This window comes from Centrocercus urophasianus, unplaced genomic scaffold (assembly GCF_019232065.1).
Source record: "Centrocercus urophasianus isolate 14NV4802_14NV808 unplaced genomic scaffold, USGS_Curo_1.0 seq_15, whole genome shotgun sequence".
Classification (NCBI taxonomy): Eukaryota; Metazoa; Chordata; class Aves; order Galliformes; family Phasianidae; genus Centrocercus; species Centrocercus urophasianus.
In genome coordinates this window covers 13,144,203-13,164,410 of record NW_024884697.1, presented here as the reverse complement: position 1 = coordinate 13,164,410, position 20,208 = coordinate 13,144,203, and the positions used below count along the sequence as shown (strand labels likewise).

The 20,208-nt window shown below is 39.7% G+C and overlaps 1 protein-coding gene across 1 annotated transcript in view; it reads right to left on the bottom strand.

Annotated features, from left to right (window-relative positions):
* Positions 1 to 20,208, bottom strand: part of DUS4L (dihydrouridine synthase 4 like) — a 36,594-nt gene that overhangs the window by 1,111 nt on the left and 15,275 nt on the right. Inside the window, exons 6-11 of the mRNA XM_042815519.1 lie at positions 19,958 to 20,050; positions 17,016 to 17,116; positions 14,881 to 15,031; positions 10,041 to 10,176; positions 7,565 to 7,676; positions 1,249 to 1,349 (exon numbers count right to left, since the gene is read on the bottom strand). Of these exons, the coding sequence (XP_042671453.1) occupies positions 1,249 to 1,349; positions 7,565 to 7,676; positions 10,041 to 10,176; positions 14,881 to 15,031; positions 17,016 to 17,116; positions 19,958 to 20,050 (694 nt within the window). The remainder of the gene's footprint in view (positions 1 to 1,248; positions 1,350 to 7,564; positions 7,677 to 10,040; positions 10,177 to 14,880; positions 15,032 to 17,015; positions 17,117 to 19,957; positions 20,051 to 20,208) is intronic.

Sequence of the window (20,208 nt, the reverse complement as noted above, 5' to 3'; positions counted from 1 at the left end):
AGCTGTAGTCCCATCAACACCATCTCCACATAACATGTGCTTCTGATCCTTAACACATTAGCAGCCAAGTAGCCTGCTTCTCCTCTGATCACGTTATAGTTGAACTGTGCAGCAAACTAAGCAGTAAATGCTTTCTACTAATAACTCTTAGGGATAAATCAGCTGCATCTACTGTGCACTCAGTACTTTCTGCATTTTCTAGTCGGAGGTAAATTCTACACTGTAAGGATGTGCACACCAGGCCATAAAACTGTTAGAAATGCAGCAGAACTCCTACAGCTCATTACACAGGGAAGCACAAAGACAGCACAGAGATGGCGGTCTCAACTTTGGAACGCAAACTGACTGAGTAGTCTCTAAAGAAGGACATGATGAGGCAGGGAAATTAGTAGCAGCTTCACACAATACAGAACTATAATCAGCTCAAATTTGCAATTTGATCGACCAATTTCTTAATACACAGCCAACAAACCAAACCGCTCCTCTTGGAAAGTGGCCACCAGAATTTTAACATCAATGCATTTTCTCTCTAGGCCACAACTGTAAACAGACTAACATTCACATTTATTGATCCATTTCAACCCAAACTAACAGGGTCAGGCCGATGTTCAGCCTGAAGTATACCAACCCCTCACAGACAAAAAGAACAAGCAGGGCTCCCAGTTCTACCTGAAATAATTACTGTGTACGTTGCAGATACTACTGCCATGCACATATGCAAACCTGATCAAACAGCTAATCCAGTTTTAGCTCGCTGAACTTCTTTTTCTATTTTGTACTTCAGTTTGAATTTTTATATTTGCCTGTTCTTAGCCTAGGCGGTTTCAGTTTTTTCCTTCTTGCATTGTAACAGCACTGCAACGTTTATAATCCACTGTTGTGAAAGCATGTTTAAAGAGCAAACAAAATAAAATGACACCTATAAACTATGTATACACCACACACACTACTGCTATCATTTTCTCAGAAGCTTCATTTTGGTCCAAAACTTAGCTCTTAAGAGACATTAAAATACAGCCTATATATGACCTGAAGAGCAAAGAAGAAAATGCTAATAGCTTTGCCAAGCAGTTCTTTCAAGACAAAATTTTACTTTTTTTTTTTTTTTTTTTTTTAAATGAAGTTCAAGGAGTGCTTCCCATTTAAACTTCACGCTCTACTAAAGGTTTTACATAGTAAATAGCTAACAAAAAGAATTTTGCAGCACAATTCAGAATGCTGCTTACACACTGAGCCAGAACCACTCACCTGAAGTCGTCCATATTCTTTCATCAGACGGTCGTACTCTCTTTTAAGGCCTTCAGACTGCTTTTTAACTGCTGCCACTTCATTATTTGCCTTGTGGAGAGCTGTAAAATATCAGGATTTGTGTTTCAATCATTAACTACAATACTGTACTTCGGAGCTCTGTTTGTGTATTAGTGCTCCACCATATTTGATGCCCCTTCCTTGTGAAAGCTGAAATTTAGAATGGAGCATCCCAGGACACAGGAACAGATAAGGAAAGGGAAGGGAAGGAAAATGACTTATATTCACAAATGGCAAAAGAAGGAGCACAGTGGGGCTGTGTGAAAGGTAAGGGCAAAGCCAGTAAACTTTTGAGTGGAATGAGAAATTGATGAGAATGCAGTTTTATGCCACACTGCAGGAGACATTTCCAGAAAAACAAAACACCACAACTCCAAAAGCCGTCTTAAGAGGAAGATGGCATTCAAACACTGTGCAAAATTTTGGCAAAGTAACCAAGGATATCTGTCAAATATGGGGAAAGGAGGTAAAACATTACATTATTACAGGAGCATGGACTCTCATATTTTACCATGCAGGAGTTCATTCATTAGAACCATCACTTTATGGGTGAGAAAGCAGAAATGGGGATGGGGGGAGGGGAGGCAGACAACCACGAAAAGGCTTTTACTATCAGAAATATATATATATATTTACCTACTCCTTATTTCAAAAGAAATAAGCTGAAAGTAATTCTACGCTGCAAGTCTGCTGCAGTACAAAACAGCCCAGGAATCCACAGGGGCTTATTTACAATGGGGGGTAAACCAGCACCAAGTTTCCCAAAGCTGTTACTCCTAAACTGTTAGTGAGCATCCAGTAAGGTCACTTAGACATCATGCTCTTTTGCTATAGGCATCTCATCTGTATGTGGTTTTTTTTTTTTTGCTGGAGCAGCACAGGGATACCCTAATACCAGATTTACTTACATTACAGCAGAGAAACATTGTTAGTGACTGATAAAACTGCCCCACATAGCAGCTCTATCCTCCTTTTACTCATACCACTGAGATCTGCATTTTTAAATCTGGCTATTTTCCTTTCTCCAACAATGTGCATGATCCTTTGCCTGTGAGCTGCCTGAAAACAGACTGCTCTTTCCCAGAGACCTCCCAGACACTGCAGCACTTCTCTGAGAGACTGTTCTCAAAAGATGAAGAGCTAGACATGCTTTCTGTAAGCACCACACAAGCATATGATAAGCACCACACACTTTCGTATGAACTGTTTCACTTTGGGAGCTTCCTCTTGTTCCTGAGACATCAGGACACTGATGTGACCCCCTTCCCACATGCAAAAAAGAAGACTCTCTTCCTTTGTCTTTTTGCTTGTTTGTTTCTTTGTTTTTTAATTTGCTGTTTAGATTTAAAAAAAAAATCTGCAAGAGTTCTTCCAATAATATTACTTCACTTACCTGAAATTCTGGTCTACCGAAGTTAATTACATTTAAGCTTGTTGATTCTACTGTGGTCAAAAATTAATTCTTACCCTTACATCACTGCTTTCACCTCATCTTGCATACATATCCCTTTAATGCAGTCTCGATGTCACCAATGCAAATACCTTTTTCTAAAGATCTTAGTATTTGGAACTAACCATGATATCCACATATCCAATAAGTAAAAGTCATATTGTATTCATTCTATTTGATCTTCTCTCTGTTCTTGCTACTATTTAAAGTATTGATAGTAAAATTTAGAAATCACTCTGAAGTGAATGTGACAAATTGTTAAGATCCTGATTTTTAAGCTGTAGGCAAAAAGCACATCCATACAGAATTTCACCTCCGCTACATCTGCCTCTGAAATTATTTTTGTCAGGTTACTGTAGAAATATTCAGTTTCTGAAGAGGACAATTATTGACCTAAAGCTATTTAGTGTTTATAAGCAGCAGATTAGTACTTTAGTTGCAACCAAAAACAACTGTATCATTAAAGCGTGAACAAAATGTCTAAAAATATCTGCAAATCAAGAAAACAAACAAGCCAGTACATCGTTTCAATGTTTTGACCAAAACAGATGTGTGACAGGAACAACTCACCTAACCCCAGAAGAAGAAAGAGCAAAGAGCAGATTGTCCTTTCCACCTGTTTTGGCTATGGATCAGAAAGCCAGCCTGCTGGGTGACATTCTTAATGTAGCCCACCTACATTCTTGATCTCCTCCTCATCAAGCATCCCCACAGCTTCAGGGACTGGACTTTGTGGACACAATAAGATGGAGTGTCATATCTGTGACAACATGAGTTCTCCATCGTGCCAACTTCTCTGGATGTCTTTCTGTCAAGCAACTGAGGCCCTCCATGCACAGCTGCTCCGCTATTTTGCCAAGACGTGAGCGCTGCACTACAGCTGTATCAAAGATCAGGTGTCCTGGTTGTCATACGGATCGCATCAGAGGAACACCCAACCACTATAAAACAGAGAATACTTTGTTTGCATAATACAGCCAGTTATTATTTCCAGCTTCCATCTGACCTGTTGATTTGCCTCACAGGAGCCAGAGCAGCTGGACTGGCAGCAAGCAAAATCTGACAGCTGATTGTTCCTACCAAACAAATGCGTGAGAAGATGTGAGTGAGAGATGCTGCTCCTATGTTAATGAAAATGGAGAGAGAAATAGTCACTAAGTCCTTGCATAAAGAAAACCACGCTTGCTGTACACAGCACCATCCCTTTGAGTCATCAGATATAAAACTCTCTTGACGTGACAGCATGCAATGTTTTCACAGTAACAATTTCATGGTTGTGAAAGGAAAAATTAAGTAAGATGGACTTTGTTCCTAAGCCTTCCTCTGCCATCACCTCAATAAAAGCTGACCACAGCCAATTCAGTTCACTGCCCCATGTCTCCTCTTCCCACCTTACAAAAGAAAGCTGACAAAGGACGATTTTTTTTTTTTTTTATAAGAACTTGAGTGGTGCTTCACTGAAACTCAACACATATGGTATTTTCATGTATGTTACTAGCCTGCCTGACAACACAAAGACCAATCCGTACCCGTGGCAACAAGTAGCAAGTTCCATGAGATGCATTCACAGTGTGCATATTAGTGACTTCTATCCTTCCAACCATCTTCATGCTGTAGGTCTTTATATGCACATTTTCTAGAAATGTATTTCAAAACCAGATGCCCACACATACACTCTTGCTCTCTTCTGTCTCCTACAGTGCAGCGCAACCAAGAAGCAGAAGAATCTGTGACACAGTCTGTGCACAAAACAAACCTCATTAAAGGATGCACAGAAGTTTTATCAGAATTTTCTCCCGCCCTTACTGTATGTTTGGAACAACAATGCATATAAAGAAAGAGTATTTTCAGGAAATAGTTGAAGTTCCATAGTACCTAAATGAGTGAAATCCTAATGGCAACAAACTGGTCAAGATTCTGCCATCAGGTCCGTTCCGCTGCAAGTTCAAATCAATACCAGTTTTCTGTATGAATTTCTGTTGTGTGAATAAAGTGGAAGCCTTTACCATACAATAGGACAGCATCACCAAAAAGATGACCTGAGATAGCAGAAAATGAAATAATACAGCATTGCAGAAGTTGCCGTCCTGCCCAAAGGGTCCTGATAGTTACAAACAGGCATTTCACATGAACATTCCTACAGCTGTGAGAAAAAAACAAGTTAATGCACTCAAAGTCCCATTCATGACCTCAGTCAAAGGACAGCTGTCAGGATAGCTGCTTTGTGAAGCTTATCTTAATTCCATCCTCATCTTCAATTGGTGATGGCTTATTTTAACTTTCTGAATCAATTTCAGTACTATCCAAATGAAACAAAGCAACATACCAACACTCACATGGACTGCATTTGTCACAATTAGCATTTTGGATATATGAACATTGCAGTAAAGTCACAATTTACCAATAAAAAAAACAAAATACACAATATGGGCAGCATTAGGCAACTAATGTCGCATCACCTTTCACTTCCCCAGAAAGATCCCATAGAGTTGACAAGCAGCTACAAACAGCTTTCAACAACCTCAGTAAAGGTTTTGTTAGAAATTTAGCTAATGCGAAGCAGGAAAAATATTCTCACCTCTGCACTGAGTAGTGCTAGGATTACTCACTTTTAGATATATTAGGACACTTTTTGTAGCAGACATGTATCAGTAAAATACCTTCTCAAAGTTTGTAGGAAGTCAAGTCATTACATGTCTAGGTATGCTGAAAACGGATTTAGCCCCACTGCTGGGCGCCCATAAAGCCACCACTATGTGGGTCTGCAATAAAGGAGACAAAAACTACCCCCTTTTCCTTCACTTTCAGGAAAAAAAAAAAAAAGACCTCAATGGGGATAAGAGAATTAAGTTTGAAAATATAACAAAACTGGACAAAATCTTTGATAGCCAATTCCAATCTTCCTTCAGAATTTAGTAACTCCACTGCTCAGTCTCTTTGCCTTGTTCTTTCACTTCTCATCTCCAGCTGTCCAGAATACGTTAAGTTGCAAAATATCTTACTTTAGGACTTCTTTTGTGGTTAATTGAACACCTACATTCTTAATCTCTTCCTCCTCCTCAAGTGTCCCCAGAACTTCAGGAACTGGACTTTGTGGACACAAGGGAAAAGTTATGTTTCAGACATGCTCAACAGCATGCAAAAAATTGAAAAACTTGTTTTACTTCTTTTTAACAATCCCAACTTCGATTTTATGTAGGACATTTCTCACATTTAGTGAGCATAAAACTCAACATTTACCTGCTCAGCTGGAGAATTTTCAAAAGAAAACAGAAGTGCAATCCACAGGCAGACTAATGCATACAAAGCTGTTTCAACAGATGTGTTCAGTGTTTATTATCAAGTACTTCTAGATTATTGGATATCAGTTCCTTCAATAAAAGGTATATGAAAACTTACAGAAACCTAAGACAGACATATCCCCACACCATCTAGCTGATGGCAATTAATGTAACCATGGAATTTTCTGTTTGAGGTTTTGGCTACAAAACGGGGTGGCAACAGGAGGAGGGCTGTAAATATTTCCTGATTCATTAAGATCCTCTCCCCTACTTTTCTCCCCCCAACAAAAAGACTCAAGCATGCCTTCACTTATATATCTTTTAGGTAGACAACAGCCTGCAGAGAGAAAGCAGCTGAAGCAGCATGTGGTAAATTTATTTATTCTTCCACTTTTTCAAGAGCTACCGACTGAAAAGCTTACTTTATATTAGTGTTGCATGCCATCAGTTAGACTAAAGCAAACATATGCATTTATATTTTTCATTGATCCTGTCACTTCAAAGGCAGCTTTCCTACATTTCTGTAAGAAAACAGCAGGAGAGGGAAAACCCACAATCAAACCTGCCTGAGAATGTGAATTAATAAGACCTTCTGCTTAGAGATTCTTGCTGCTTCAAGCCTAGCTGAAAAAAGCTGTTCTGTTCTTGTTTGCCTTCCCAGTGGACAACAGAAAGGATTTCATAAAATATTTGGCGTTGCTATTTTTGCTTTGTAGCAGCACCATGCAATGTGAAAGCAGCACTGTGTTTTGATGACAATGTGCTACCTGGTACCATGAAAACCTGTGTTTTGTAATAGCCTGTGTATCTGATTAATGCTTTCCAGATAGCGGGCAGTGTTATCTCAAAAACACTAATTTCAGATGAGTAGATGTTCGTAAGCCTAGACAAATCCAAACAAGACAGAACTAAACAGGTAAAATCTGCTCTGTTTCAACTTGGACTGCCATGAAAGCAGTTCTGACAAGCTGAACCCTACACACGGAAGCTCCTAATATGCGTCACAATATAATTTGCAAGAAATGTTTCCTATCAGACTTGAAAAAGGATTTAAAAAAAAAAAAAAAAAAGCTAACACCTCTGCTGCATGAGATACGTGTATTTAAAATAGCAGTTAGACTTTCCTGCAACCTGGTTTAAGACCTGCTTCATACAAAAAAGCCTTCAACCATATATTTCCCCATTTTATACATAGAGATTAGTTGTTACATGACATGAAAGATCAGCCTGATGCCTGCAGAAACTTCCAATTTATTCTGTATCCTCACCAATGAGATCTAGGGGATAAGTCGACGCCATTAAAATCTATCAGTTCCATTTCTTTATAATAACAATTTAACTAAGGTGCTCAAATCATACCACTAACGTTTTCATAATGAAAACTTCTGCTATAACATAGTGGTGGTGACAGTGTATTTTTCCAGTCCCTTATCAAATGTAAAGAAATCCCAAAAATAAATTTTTGACCTCTAGTGTTGAAAAGATTTTTTCTTTATTCCCCAAAGAAGTCCTACCCAATATTTACCATTTGACGTCTTCTCTAACTCTGCTTTCAACTGTCCAATTTCCTTCCTCAATTTTCCATTAGTTGTTTCCATCGCCTCTTTATTTTCACCGCTTCCTTTTTCATTCAGGGCCTATTAAAAACCACAGATGCTGCCATTAATTTTGGTTAAATTAGTTGAATATTAATGTCAAACTATCAGAGAAAGTCAGCCTTGATCTTGCAAAGCAACGAGTTTAATCAAATGTCAATATAACAGGCAGATACCCAGTCATACCATAAAAGAACAAATAAGAAAGGAAAAAAGATGGAAGAAAAATTGTTCAGTATTTAAAGCTGCTATCAAGCCTTGTTCTGTATGTATGCACAGGTATGTCATCATCTCCCAGGTAAAAGTAACTGGTATCTCTGCAACTTCTGTATAGGTTACAAAAGGCTTTATGAAAAGACATACAGGAATGCACATGACAAGACACTGCCATGTTTATGTGCAATTTGTTCTAAATAACTGTTATCCTGTTTTATATGTCACAAATCCATTATAGGTTCACAGCTACTGTTTTGATCCTCAGAATACCCTGACACCCAGAGCAGATTTCCTCAGCAATTCAAGTAACAACTAAGAAAGGATAAGTAAGTACCCTGTAAGTACCAGACACAAGAGCAGTATACTCTCTGTACTCTCAAAACGTTAGCATCTACTATACTTCTGTATGCTCTTATCAGTAAATCACCAACAGCAATACCTTGAAGTATTATACATTAAGGATTACTCTCCCTAATTAGATTCTTTGCTCATATTGCTTCCAGTAGAAATCAAGCATCATCTTTGTTACCAAAATGGCAGTGAAATAGTTGTCAGTCCTTCAAGGGATCCCACTTGACTACCAGTAACAAGACTATAGCCAGTTTATTACGAGGCCTCATATTGCCTTCTGTACTTTGTTCTCACCTCCTTCTATTAATACGGTTATTTCTATAAACGTTTGTCTCGAGTCCTGTGCTTCATGGAACTTCTAAAAAGGAAGCATGAACCTAATGAACTAGGCTGTGCAGTATTTACACTCAAAGCCAGAGTGCCTTACATGCAACTGCTCGTACCTCCCTCTGATGGCAGAACAAAGCACATTCGTAAATGAACACAAACGCAGAGGGCCAAGCCACAGAGGAACTTTCACTATATGAGGTTATTAAAACAAAAACCCAATGAAATTCTCAACATTTCCAGCACAATGGAGACCCAGCTACAGCATGGTGGTTGTAACTGTGGATACCACTGCTTTTGCAAATCATGAAACCAAAAACACAAATAGAAACGGACAGGAATGCAGTTTCCAGTTTCTGGCTATCACTTACAAGCAGCTAAGAGAATGTGTTGCTTGGGAAACACACTTAAGAGTGAAAGCAGAACAAAAAGAGGACTTTTGGCCAAATCCCAGCAGGGATTTGAGGAAAAAGCGTACCAGGATGCAGCAAACAGACAAGTTCCAAGGCTATGGTTGAGAGTCTGGATCATTTTGACAGAATACCAGACTCAAAGATTTTGGAATCATTTCATACTTGGGAAATATGTCACATACACTCCAGTGATTCTCATTTCATACATCTCAAACACCTGTATGTTCTGCATCTTTCTAATATCTTTTGCCCAGAGAATGTTCTCTTTGTCTAGAGATTTATTATAATAAAAGCCCAGAAAACAATGCTGGCAACCATAAACACAACTCTAGGCAAGAGTGGAATAAAACCTACACACACCCACTTTGACAATGTCATATTTAAGAGTGCTGTATAAATCTTATCTTGGATATCTGTAATGTAGCTTATGGTTCATTCTCTACCAACAGCAGCTGAAGTAGCCAATGACAAGAAAAGATTTCATATATCTAGACAGGCATTTGTTGACTTCCCTCTCTTTATGCAATTGTATACTGAACCACAAAAACAAACAATAGCTTAATTTTCTTCACTCTTATAAAAAAAGTGAGGTGCCTTTGGTCCATTGGTGTTTGTTGGTTTTTTTGTTTGTTTGTTTGTTAGCTTTTTAATATAAGAAATGTTTGGTAATGTCCTCATTAGTAATACAGCAGTACTCTACTGAAAAAGCTAGACAAGACAACTCAGCTCTGGAGCAAATCCTGCTCAGAAGAAACAGCACCAGAACAGCTGTTTCAAAAGCTGCTCTGTGCTGGACTGTTTCAGCCCTGATCTACACAGCCTGACCTGAAGTCCTCTACTTTCTTAAGATTAAACTCAGAGATACTTTGACAAAATTTGTACTGGAAAGACAAGAGCTTCCTTCATTTACTCAGATTACTGTAGTTTCCTACTGAAATTTCTATTCAGTATTCTGAATTGCATATGGTAAGAAAATTATTCTTCCTTTCTCCACTAGAAAAAAAAAAAAAAAAAAAAAAAAACACAGTAGCAGATGATCTCCAGATTATTTTGTACTACTTTGTGTGTAAGAAAATAACTAGAAATGTTTAAAAGATACCTCCTGTAGCCTCTCATTCTCAGCCATGTATTTTTTGGCTGCTTTGGTCGCGTCGTTTACTTGCGTCTCCAGAGCTGCATGAGATGCCATTCCTTTTGCCAACTGAGTAAGAAGGGTAATAGTACGTCTCAAAACACTGGTAAAGAAACACAGTGAACAGCACAGTAATTCACAAGACAAGTTAAAAAAAAAAAACCACAACAACAAAATATCAACAAAACAAACCCAATACACAAAAAAGAACAACCCTTTTTATCTCTCTTTTAGCATTAGATGTGAAAACATCAACTTAAAGCACCTGAAGGCAAAAATCCAGGTTCAAAGATAGTAACAGTGATGTAAAAAAGTGGAAAGGTTGTAATTCATTGAAAATCTGTTTTAACCTGATAAAGGAATCTTCCTCTCCTTCCCAAACCCACAGCTATCAGGGGGTCAGAGACTTGCTTCCCCTAAAGGCTGAAATATGCTCACACGACTGTTTCAAACACAATCTCTGAATGCAAGATCCAAGCAGTACGTATGGCAATGAGTATGATTTAAAATAAGAAAAAAAAAAAAAAATAAAAATAACACAAATCCTTTATAAAAGGCCTTACAATAAAATATTGGCACACTTATTCTTAACTCTTACACTAACTCTGAATCAAGAAAAGGCCAAAGCAATACTAAATTCCTAGAGTATTCCTAGAGTATGACTATACAGATGCTTTTAAAAAAAAACTTGAAAATCCTAATAATTCATGTTTTTATGAAAGCATATTAATAAACGTGTTAACTCACAAGGTAGGCCTTCCCAATTTTTACGCTGAAAGCTCATTTTCTTACTTTTTTTGGATTTAATAAAAAGGCTTCCATGTCACTGTTTTCCAAGATGCAGCAGTCTAGAGTCAGTAAAACAACACAACTGAAGCAGAATCACTGTATCACGTAGGTTGGAAGAGGCTTCAGAAGGTCATCCTGTCTGAGGACCTGCCCAAAGCAAGTAGAGCAGACTGCACAAGGCCTTGTCTTGTCCAGCTGAGTTCCCACCACTTCCAAAGATGGACATGCAGCAGAATTTCAGGATTCCTGTAGCATTTGCCCACTCTCAACAGAAGAAAAATACTTATCAGAAGCTTGAGGTTTCAGTTTGTGCCTGTTGCTTCCTGACATTCCGATGTCGGTCCACAAGAAAAGTTAGCTTCGTCTTCTCAGTGATCTCCCACAGGAGAGCTGTACAAACCAAAACAGTCTCCTCCTCAACTTCTTGGCTAAAGCCAAGCAACAGTGGCCTCACCTTGTGTCATGTTTCAGTGCCTGACGTTTTCGGTGCCAGTATCAACGTTTCGTAAAGGGGAGCCAAAACCACGCACGGTCCTGCAACAGTAGTCCCACAAGCACCAGACAGGGAGAAACAATTTCTCTTCATTTCTCTTGAACTGCTGGCTACACCCTTGCTATTACAACTCAACACATGATTGACAGTCCATCAGGACTCCCAGGTCCTTTTCTGCAAAGCTGCTTTTTACCCTGCCAGTTAGGCCCAGCCTGTATGTTGTAAGTGGTTATTCTACCAGATGCAGTGCTTTTCATCTGCCTTTGTTTGACAACATGAGGTTTCTGTCAGCTTATCCCTCCAGCCTGCATAGCTTTCTGAGTAGCAGCACTGCTCTCCAAGATGTCTACAGGACTCTGGTTTGGACTTTCACCGTCTGCAGATTTGTCAGAAGCACACTTCAACTCATCACTCAAGTCAGCAGCAAGGTCATTAAATGCTATTGGGTCCAGAAGCAACCCCAGAGAGATCCAATTGGAATAAGCAATACCAATTAAATTCTTTTGAGTCCAAGACCCAGTGAATTTCCCACACACCTTTTTCTCCACTTCTCTAGGCCATCCTTCTCCAATCAGACTATCAGGATAACAAAAGAGACTACATGCGTAACTTTAGCAATGCCTCTGACATTATGTGCTCTGCCATTTACCCACACAGATAGTGATCTAACCACAGAAGGCAGCAGGAATGATCAGGCACTATCTCCCACTAAGCCTGTGCTGGTTGTTTCCAGCCACTGAATTTGCTCAAGTTCTCCCTAGCTGTACCTCTCACAAGGCTGAAAAAACAAACAAACAAATAAACAAACAAAAAAAAACAGAGGCCAGACAGCAGACCTTATCAGCAAGAAACAAGGCAAAATAAGGCTGGTAATGAGATACTCAATGCCTCATTCTTTCCATCACCCTTTGTAATTCAGTTCCTTGTTCCACTGAGCAGTGGGCCTATGTGTTCTTTAGCTTCCTTTGAATCTTCAGCTCTCCTTATCCCTTTCTGGTTTCAATTCCAGCTGAGCATTAGTTTTCCTATTGCAACCCCTGAATAATTAAGCAATGTTTTCTGTACTTGTCCTAGGTAACCCACCTCATTTTCTTCTCTTTTCATACCCCAGATGAATCTGGATATCACTGCTAATTCATCCCAGCCTTCTGCCTTGCTTATTTTACTTTGTGAGCACTAGAATTGAATCCTTGAAAAAATCCATCCAGCTCTCCCAAGTCTGTATATTCTATGATAGTCTACCACTGGGTAATGCTGAAAAGATCCTCAAATATGCCAGAACCTGCTCTTCAGGGTTGCAATTCCGCTATTTTTGTTTCGTGAATGCAAACTCTACAACCTCACAGTCACTGCATCAATAGCTGCCCATCATCTTCAACCAGTCTTTACTTGATTGTGAGCAACTGTCTATCAGAACACCTCTTTCAGTTCTGCCATTGACCATCCATACTAAGAAATTGTCTTCAATACATATGGAAACTAGAAATCTCCTGGATTGCCCATACCTGCCCCTACTGCCCTTCTAGGAGGAACAGGAGTGACTCAAACTCTCCTATTCTTAACTACCAATGCTTGCAATTATCAGTCTTCCCGCTGCTTAAGGAATGCCTGCTGAAGAAAAACACATAGATGAAGCCATCTATAGCAGATACCTAATAGCACTACCTGTCTCGTTCTGTCCTCTATTCTTTACCATATATCACTGAATGGCTCATCACCATTTTGAAGGCAAGGCTTCTTGCGTTCCTACCAACTCCTCTGCCAAATGGAATGCCTCCTCTCTCCTGCTCTGCTTTCTGCCCATAGCCATCCATTTCAGCACTCCAGTCATATAAGCTATCCCAGTGCCTTTGTAATCTGAATGCAGGCACAGAAAATGTGCACATCTATCCAGCAAGGAAGCACGAGAAGCAGAAAAGTCCTTGACTAGAGGTAACCACATCTCAGCAAGAATTAAAACATCACTGTGTTATCAACTTTATTTTACCTTAAAACCAAAATATGGCACCAGATCAGCTACTGAGGAGTGAATTAACTCTATCCCAGCCAAACCCAGGACGCTCTGCAACTGTGCACAAAATTTTAAGTACTTCTTTTGTCTCCCATGTTGCACACATTTTTGTGCTGCTTTTGCAGGGGGAGCATGAGAGCCTTGTCCACTTCCATTAACACAAGCAAAACAACTCTGCTAAGAAAAGTCATTTGCTCAAGCTACTATTGGAGCCTTCTAAATCTTTGGGGACTACTGGCCTTTCACAAAAGCCCATCAGCATACTTGAAGCACAGAATTTTTATCCACAATTATATCTATTAAGGTCACCAGACAGGTTTTATTCCTTGAAAGTCAGAGCATAATCCTGGGGGACCAGGATTGGACACAAGTTGGACACAGTCCAACCATTCCTCTCTTGGAGCAGAGATCACAGACATGTTTGTGCACATTTACTTAACTTTTCTGCAAGAAGGTTAAGAACATGATGCTTTCCTATTGCTACTGTGCAAGGCTACAGATGACTTTGCTTTTTTTTCTTTTTTCCTTTTGTTTGTACTCCAGTTTTGTATGATATTTTCCTTGAAGTCTCTTCATGCACAGTGCTCCTCAAACTTGTCCAGGTTAACAATCAAGACAGCCATACAGGTGGGACAAGTTGATCATGGGCCCCTGAAGTTCCAGGCATTCTCTTATTCTGTGTTCCTCTTTTATATCTAGGAAGTGACAACCAACTCACTGAGAGAAAACGGCCACCATTCTTTGTTCAATGTCACCATAAAATGTAGAACTAGGAAAACTTCTGACCATTTTCCTATTCATTCACATTATCTGTTCAATTAGTCCACATCCTCTTTGTCCAGCTGAGAAGATCTGCAGGTACTCTTGGCTGCTACTGGCAGTTCAAAGCTGTCCTTTCTGTTATCCTGTGCTACTAGCTGTACTTCAGAAACCTCAAAAGGACACCACGTTTAAGGTCATAATATCCTATTAGGCCAGCTGCCATAAAGTGTTTACTTGATCTGAAGTAATATTTGAAACTCACCTTGAAAGCTAGAGAATTATCCTTTGGTTCCTACCTACAAGCTTCAGATAAAACGGTTGAAGTCAGATTCAAGTTTTGCTTCTTAACACGGCAGGTTGAAATAATACCAGCTTGCAAGATATCAAGATTGTTTTAACAGTGCTTTAGTTTTTGAAGTTTATAATCCCAGTTCTAGTTGTTCAAAAAAGCAAAACACAGAGCAAAAGTACATGAAGGAAATGAGTTTTTCCTGAAGAAATGTCTGCAAAATACATGTTTTCTTAAACATTCCAGATGTGACTTTTCGTGTGCTGATCACACACCCCTCTGGTATTCAAACATTCGTGCCTTTTTATATCCCCTGATCTCACCTGCCACATGGCCTATTTGCTCACATTTACTCCTTTTAATTTCTTAAAATCAGCCTTTTGGTAATATTTTGGTTGCATTACTTTGTGCAATAGCTCCTATAAGATATGTGCTATATAGAAATCCAAGGTGTTATACTTACAGCCACAGGAATAAGGAAAAACCTGAGATATAAAGGTTTCTTTGTGACCGGAAGAGTTTCATCTGAATGTGATCAATGGCATTGGCATTGACATTTGCAACCTTCTCATTCACCTGAATGGCTGAATACTTTCTAACTTCTCTAACAGCATCTGTAAACAAAAACAGATTATTCTTAGTCACATCCCTGGGTATGCATTCATGACAAAGCAAACACAGTACTAGAAATATCTATTTGGACATTCTGGTCACCAAACAGTAACATCAGTTGTGTTATCCACAAAGCTTAACGATACATCTTGATAAATCACTGAAGCAATAACACATCTCCAGAGATGTGCCAAATCATTGACCAAAACACACTTGAACAGTTATTTCCAACATCTGCATCCAGACACCAGGAATCTGGCCAAAGCAACACATTGTACAAATGTTACCAGAGATGTGACAGCATCGAAAACTCACTGCTGACAACATGAATTAAAACCCAGCCAGTGGACAAGCAGTAAAAAAAAAAAAAAAAAAAAGGAAAATGAAAGGAAAAAGATGAGACACCTTCTGAAGCATTTGCCTCACACAGTATTTGCCAGATGAGCATACATTTTATTAACATCTGTATTACTACTTGTTTTCTATGCTTGAATCAGCATACAAAAAAGCTTTTCTGCAACACCACCAAAACAGAGGAGCTGTAACAACACAGTATTGTACATAAAAAAAAACAGAGGTTAAGCTACACCTCAGCCTCCTTCGATTGCCTTTTCACCAACTTTCAGCTCCATTTCATCCACTATATACTCCTTACAGTTCTCAAGATCAGCCAATACACCGTCAGCACTTCTTGAAGGATAAATCAATTAAGATTTACATTCTCATAAAAACAAAATCTAACCCAATTAAGAGTTTGTATTACAATCTACAACAGTGCAGCACCTATAATCTCCCTTTACACATTAAAAAAATATACTTATGACACATCATCAGTTCTTGCAGCACACTCTGGCCAAGTGTGTTAGATTGCTGCTGCATTTCCCAAAGCAAGCAAATAAGCTCCAGAGAAAAAATACAAGTAACATCAATTACAGCTGTTTCTCTTTTAAAGTGTTCTTAAGTTTCTTTGTTTTTAAAAAGGGGGGAAAAAAGACCTGAAGTGAAATTTCAAACAACGTAGTGAATCATAGGCTAAGACCAAACAAAATACCATAATTTATGAAGATTCCAGTCCTGCATCATCTAATACTATGGGGCATACATCTTCTCACTGCTTTATCCCAAATCTAGCTTTCCTCAGAAATCAGTGACCACTACCAACTCAGAAAGCAACCTTCAATCAAAGTTTCCAATTGGAGTTCAAAGAGTAAATTAAATTCATCAGTATTTGATCTTCAGCCATTTATTGAAGTATCTACTTTGAGAGACTATGAACTATTTGCATTTCACTACTTTGGCTATTATTAGGTATATGTTGCTGCAACTTAGTCTGATTTCTTCACACAGAGTGCACATGCATGTTTTCTGCAGCAGCAGCCAGGAATTAAACAACACTTTAACTGTAAGGCAGTGGAAACAACTCCCTCCTATCTATGGGAAAGAACCATTCCTATCACAGAAATAAGTGAAACACTTCATACACAAACCAGTCAGCACAGATAGTCACGCAGACAGTCATCATTTGAGCTCCAGTTTCACTAAAGCTTTATTCCAACACAGGCTCCAACAAATGTAGTCAACGGCTGTTTTGTATCTGTGCTGAGCAGAAGTACTCAAATAGCTCAGTGCCTTGATACCTTCTTCTGGTGCATTATTTTAACAGCAGCCAAGAGAAAGAGTGCCATCTACTGCAGGCTGAGCAGTTCAGCCAAACAGACATCTTGTGTAACAAACACCCTGTGTAAGAAAATGAAACCAAGCAGCAGCCTAGACCAAAGCATTTTTGCTCCTCATTTACTACATTGCCACTGCATCTGAATTCCTGACATTTAACTCAGTACAGGATCTCTCCTCTTCCATTCTAGTGGAGAATTTCTAAAGAAATTAGCTGGGTTACAGTAGGCTTGAATCTTTTCAATTAACTGCCATGAATTCCACATACTAGCTATTTTTTTCCAGTTTATTAGAGAATTACTTAACACTTACCAAGAAACAAGATGATCAGTAGAACTATTATTGTAAGGAACACTTTGTTCCAAAAGACAGCCATTTTGCTCCATAGAGGAATCATAAAAATCTTCTGCCATCTGCAAAACAACGTTCTGTTATTCAAAATAATTAAACATCAGAAGACAAGTATAATAGCCTCACAGAACAGAGCCTCATTACTGATATGAGACTTAAGAAAGGTCTCTGAACATCTGTTTTAATCACCATATAACAACAAAAAACCCCAAACCAACAACTCCCCATGAATTAAGACTGCTTCTACCATCTTTCAGAAGGCTCATCTTTTATACTGATGAGTCTGAATAATTATAAAGTAGGATTGTTATTACAGTCTAACTTGCAAATGACAAAAAACTGACAAGTCACACATTTATATTTTGTCAATAACATCTTTTGAGAGCATGAATTTGTCAGCCAGCAAACGATCTCAGGCAAGAAGAACTGTAAGGGTGATGAAGACCACTTACTTTTCTTTAAACAACTGTCTCTTCGGTATCATTTTGTGGAGCAAGCCGTGGGAATCTACACTTACAGCACAAATAACTTCAAACCCCAAAAAAGTAACAACAGTTCAGCTAGTTCTCCATGCTGCAGGTTAGAATCTGACTCTGCAGGTTAGTATCAGTGCTACTGTGCTGAATGGTGCTACAGTAAAGCAATACCTACTTACGCCATAGGGCGGTAACACAGCTATGTTAGTCACCATCTGATCAATTAGGTAGACTTCCCAACTTTTGTTAAGTTTATTTACATTTTCAAACAACTGTTAAAATTCACCCTTTAACAAAGCAGTTTTCTACCTACCGAGAATGTAATTACCCCCACTGCACTAAAAAAACATATTTTAAAATTTTAAAATATTTTATCATTCTGTGTGCAAAAGCCTTGTTTATGCCATTCAGTATAATCCAAACTCTCTACAGCAGACAGCTGTAGTCTACATCAACCAAAAAGCTTACTGTAATTAAGCCAAGTTACAATTCTAATGAAACCTCCTTGCAAACTCCTTACACGTGAATCTCCATGCTTCATCCCCCATGTTTCTGATGTATGTACCTTAGACCAAATATACTGCCAAGTTATACTAATGCTAAACATTACATCTCTTTACTGCAAAGCCTTCCTGTATTTTCATGCTTATTTTTCCTCCACAAGAAACATTAACATTTATTAATGCAGTACTTCCTTTGGCAGCAGAAATCACACAGATGTAATTCTTTCAAATTACAATCCTGGCCACAAGTACAATGCTACAATCAAGTGTCAGTACAGCTCTGCCTTTCTGGATACTTTTATAGTGACAATTCACTTGTTTCCGGGAACTTAGCTTGAAGCCTGAGATCTCAGGAAATCAGAACTTCAAAGAGCTGCAGTTTCACATCTCTTACTGCGTCCGCACCACCCTTAGGACAAAATTAGCTCTCAAGGCAGCAAGACGTGTAAGGCAGAACTGCTGCCTTCTGGTACTGTCACAGCGGCTAAATCCAGCCCTTAATTCTAGAGGATTCCTGTGACAGCTTTGTTAACAAGGTAATTGACCATGTCACAAAGACATGCTACTTCATTCTTTCAGAAACCCTTGTTTGAAAGAATAACTGAATGTTACAAACCAAACACAAAGATCTATCCCTATCACTGCAGACTATGCATTTGCTTTTCAGCTTCAAAGACCAGATCTGGGCCTCACCTACGTCGTAACAGAAACCTGTTTCAATACTGCCAACATCCCCTGCATGTGTCATCAGCCTAAACAAAGTCTTGCAGCTTGTTTCCTCACATAAGCCATTGTTGTTAACAATCTGATTACAGCTCCCATCATGCTTTTCCCCTCTTACAGGCAGTTGGACCTTAGACTCAGAAACAGAGAACGTGGGAACTCTGCAATCTGTACTGAAACACTGAACTCCTCATAAGCTGTGACACTCACTGCAGGGGACTCAGCCATTGCCAGGACTCTCTCCCAGAGGTGTAAGTGATCACACTCTGACTCTGCACACTGCAGTGTTTTGGTTTAGGTTTTGCTCCGTAGCATGTTACAGTAAAACCTGCATTCTCCATTCTAAAAATATCTAAAGATGAAGAAAGCCAACATTTAACAGCTTACACAGCACCACAGCAGCAGCAAATCTCCTAAGTAGCTTTTTTTTTTTTTAAACTGGTATTCTGTAAAGAAACCTTAACAGTGCCTCCTGCAGAGAAGTTAGCTGTATTTCCTCAGAGGAATAAAAACAGCATTACCAAATTGGGAAATCTACTTAGCAAAAAGGAACTGAAAAGAACTCCAAGCCAGGCCTCTGCAAATAACAGGAGCAATTAACGTATTTTGTTTCTGTTGTATTTCTTTCTGTTACTACAGGCATTTACCTTAGGATTATACTTAATGTTTATATCGCATTCCAGCAAAACTATTTTGTTCTGTATACATATACAGAGATGTTCAGTCAGCATCTCTGACTAAACCTTCAGCATCCTTGCTTTTAAACAAGCCTCTAACAGCTCGAACAAAGGCTGCTGTTGACGAGCTCCAGGTGCCCAATGTGCCTCAGCACCCACAGTGCAGCGCACAGCCCGTATCAGCACATGCAGTAACGGTTCCCCAGCTGCCCTCCTTCAGGCTGGCTGCTCCCAGAGAGCAGAGGGGACAAATCCCTCTCAGTGAAGCAAGGTGAGAAAGGCTCGTTGCGGGAAGCCCAGGTGCTGGACAGGTAAATTAAAAGCGTGTAAGACAACCCCATAAAGCTCCTTAAAACAGGCTCCGGTGCCTGGGACTCCGTGACAATTCAGGTCTCAAGCAGCATTCCGCAGCTCACACCCGTCCTGAGACTCACCAAAGCTCCACGTTTGTAACAAAAACGTAGAAGCACAAACACGGTTCGAGAAGCCCGACTGGGCCAGGCCGGCACGGCCCGAGCTCCTACCTCAGCGGGGAGATGAAGGGCAGGCACAGCACGAGCAGGACTCCCACCTCGCCGTACAAGAAGGCGGCAACCGCCGTCCACTGGACAGTCATCGTCCCGGCGGCCTGCGGGCAAAGCGGGGCTCAGGCGGGGCCCGGATGCACGCGGCGGTCACGGCTGGCGCCGCGGCTCGGGATCTCCCGCCCGAGTTCCGAACCGGGTCCCTCCGCGCCCTCCCCGCCCGGGCCGGGCCCGGCCTTCTCCACCGCGCC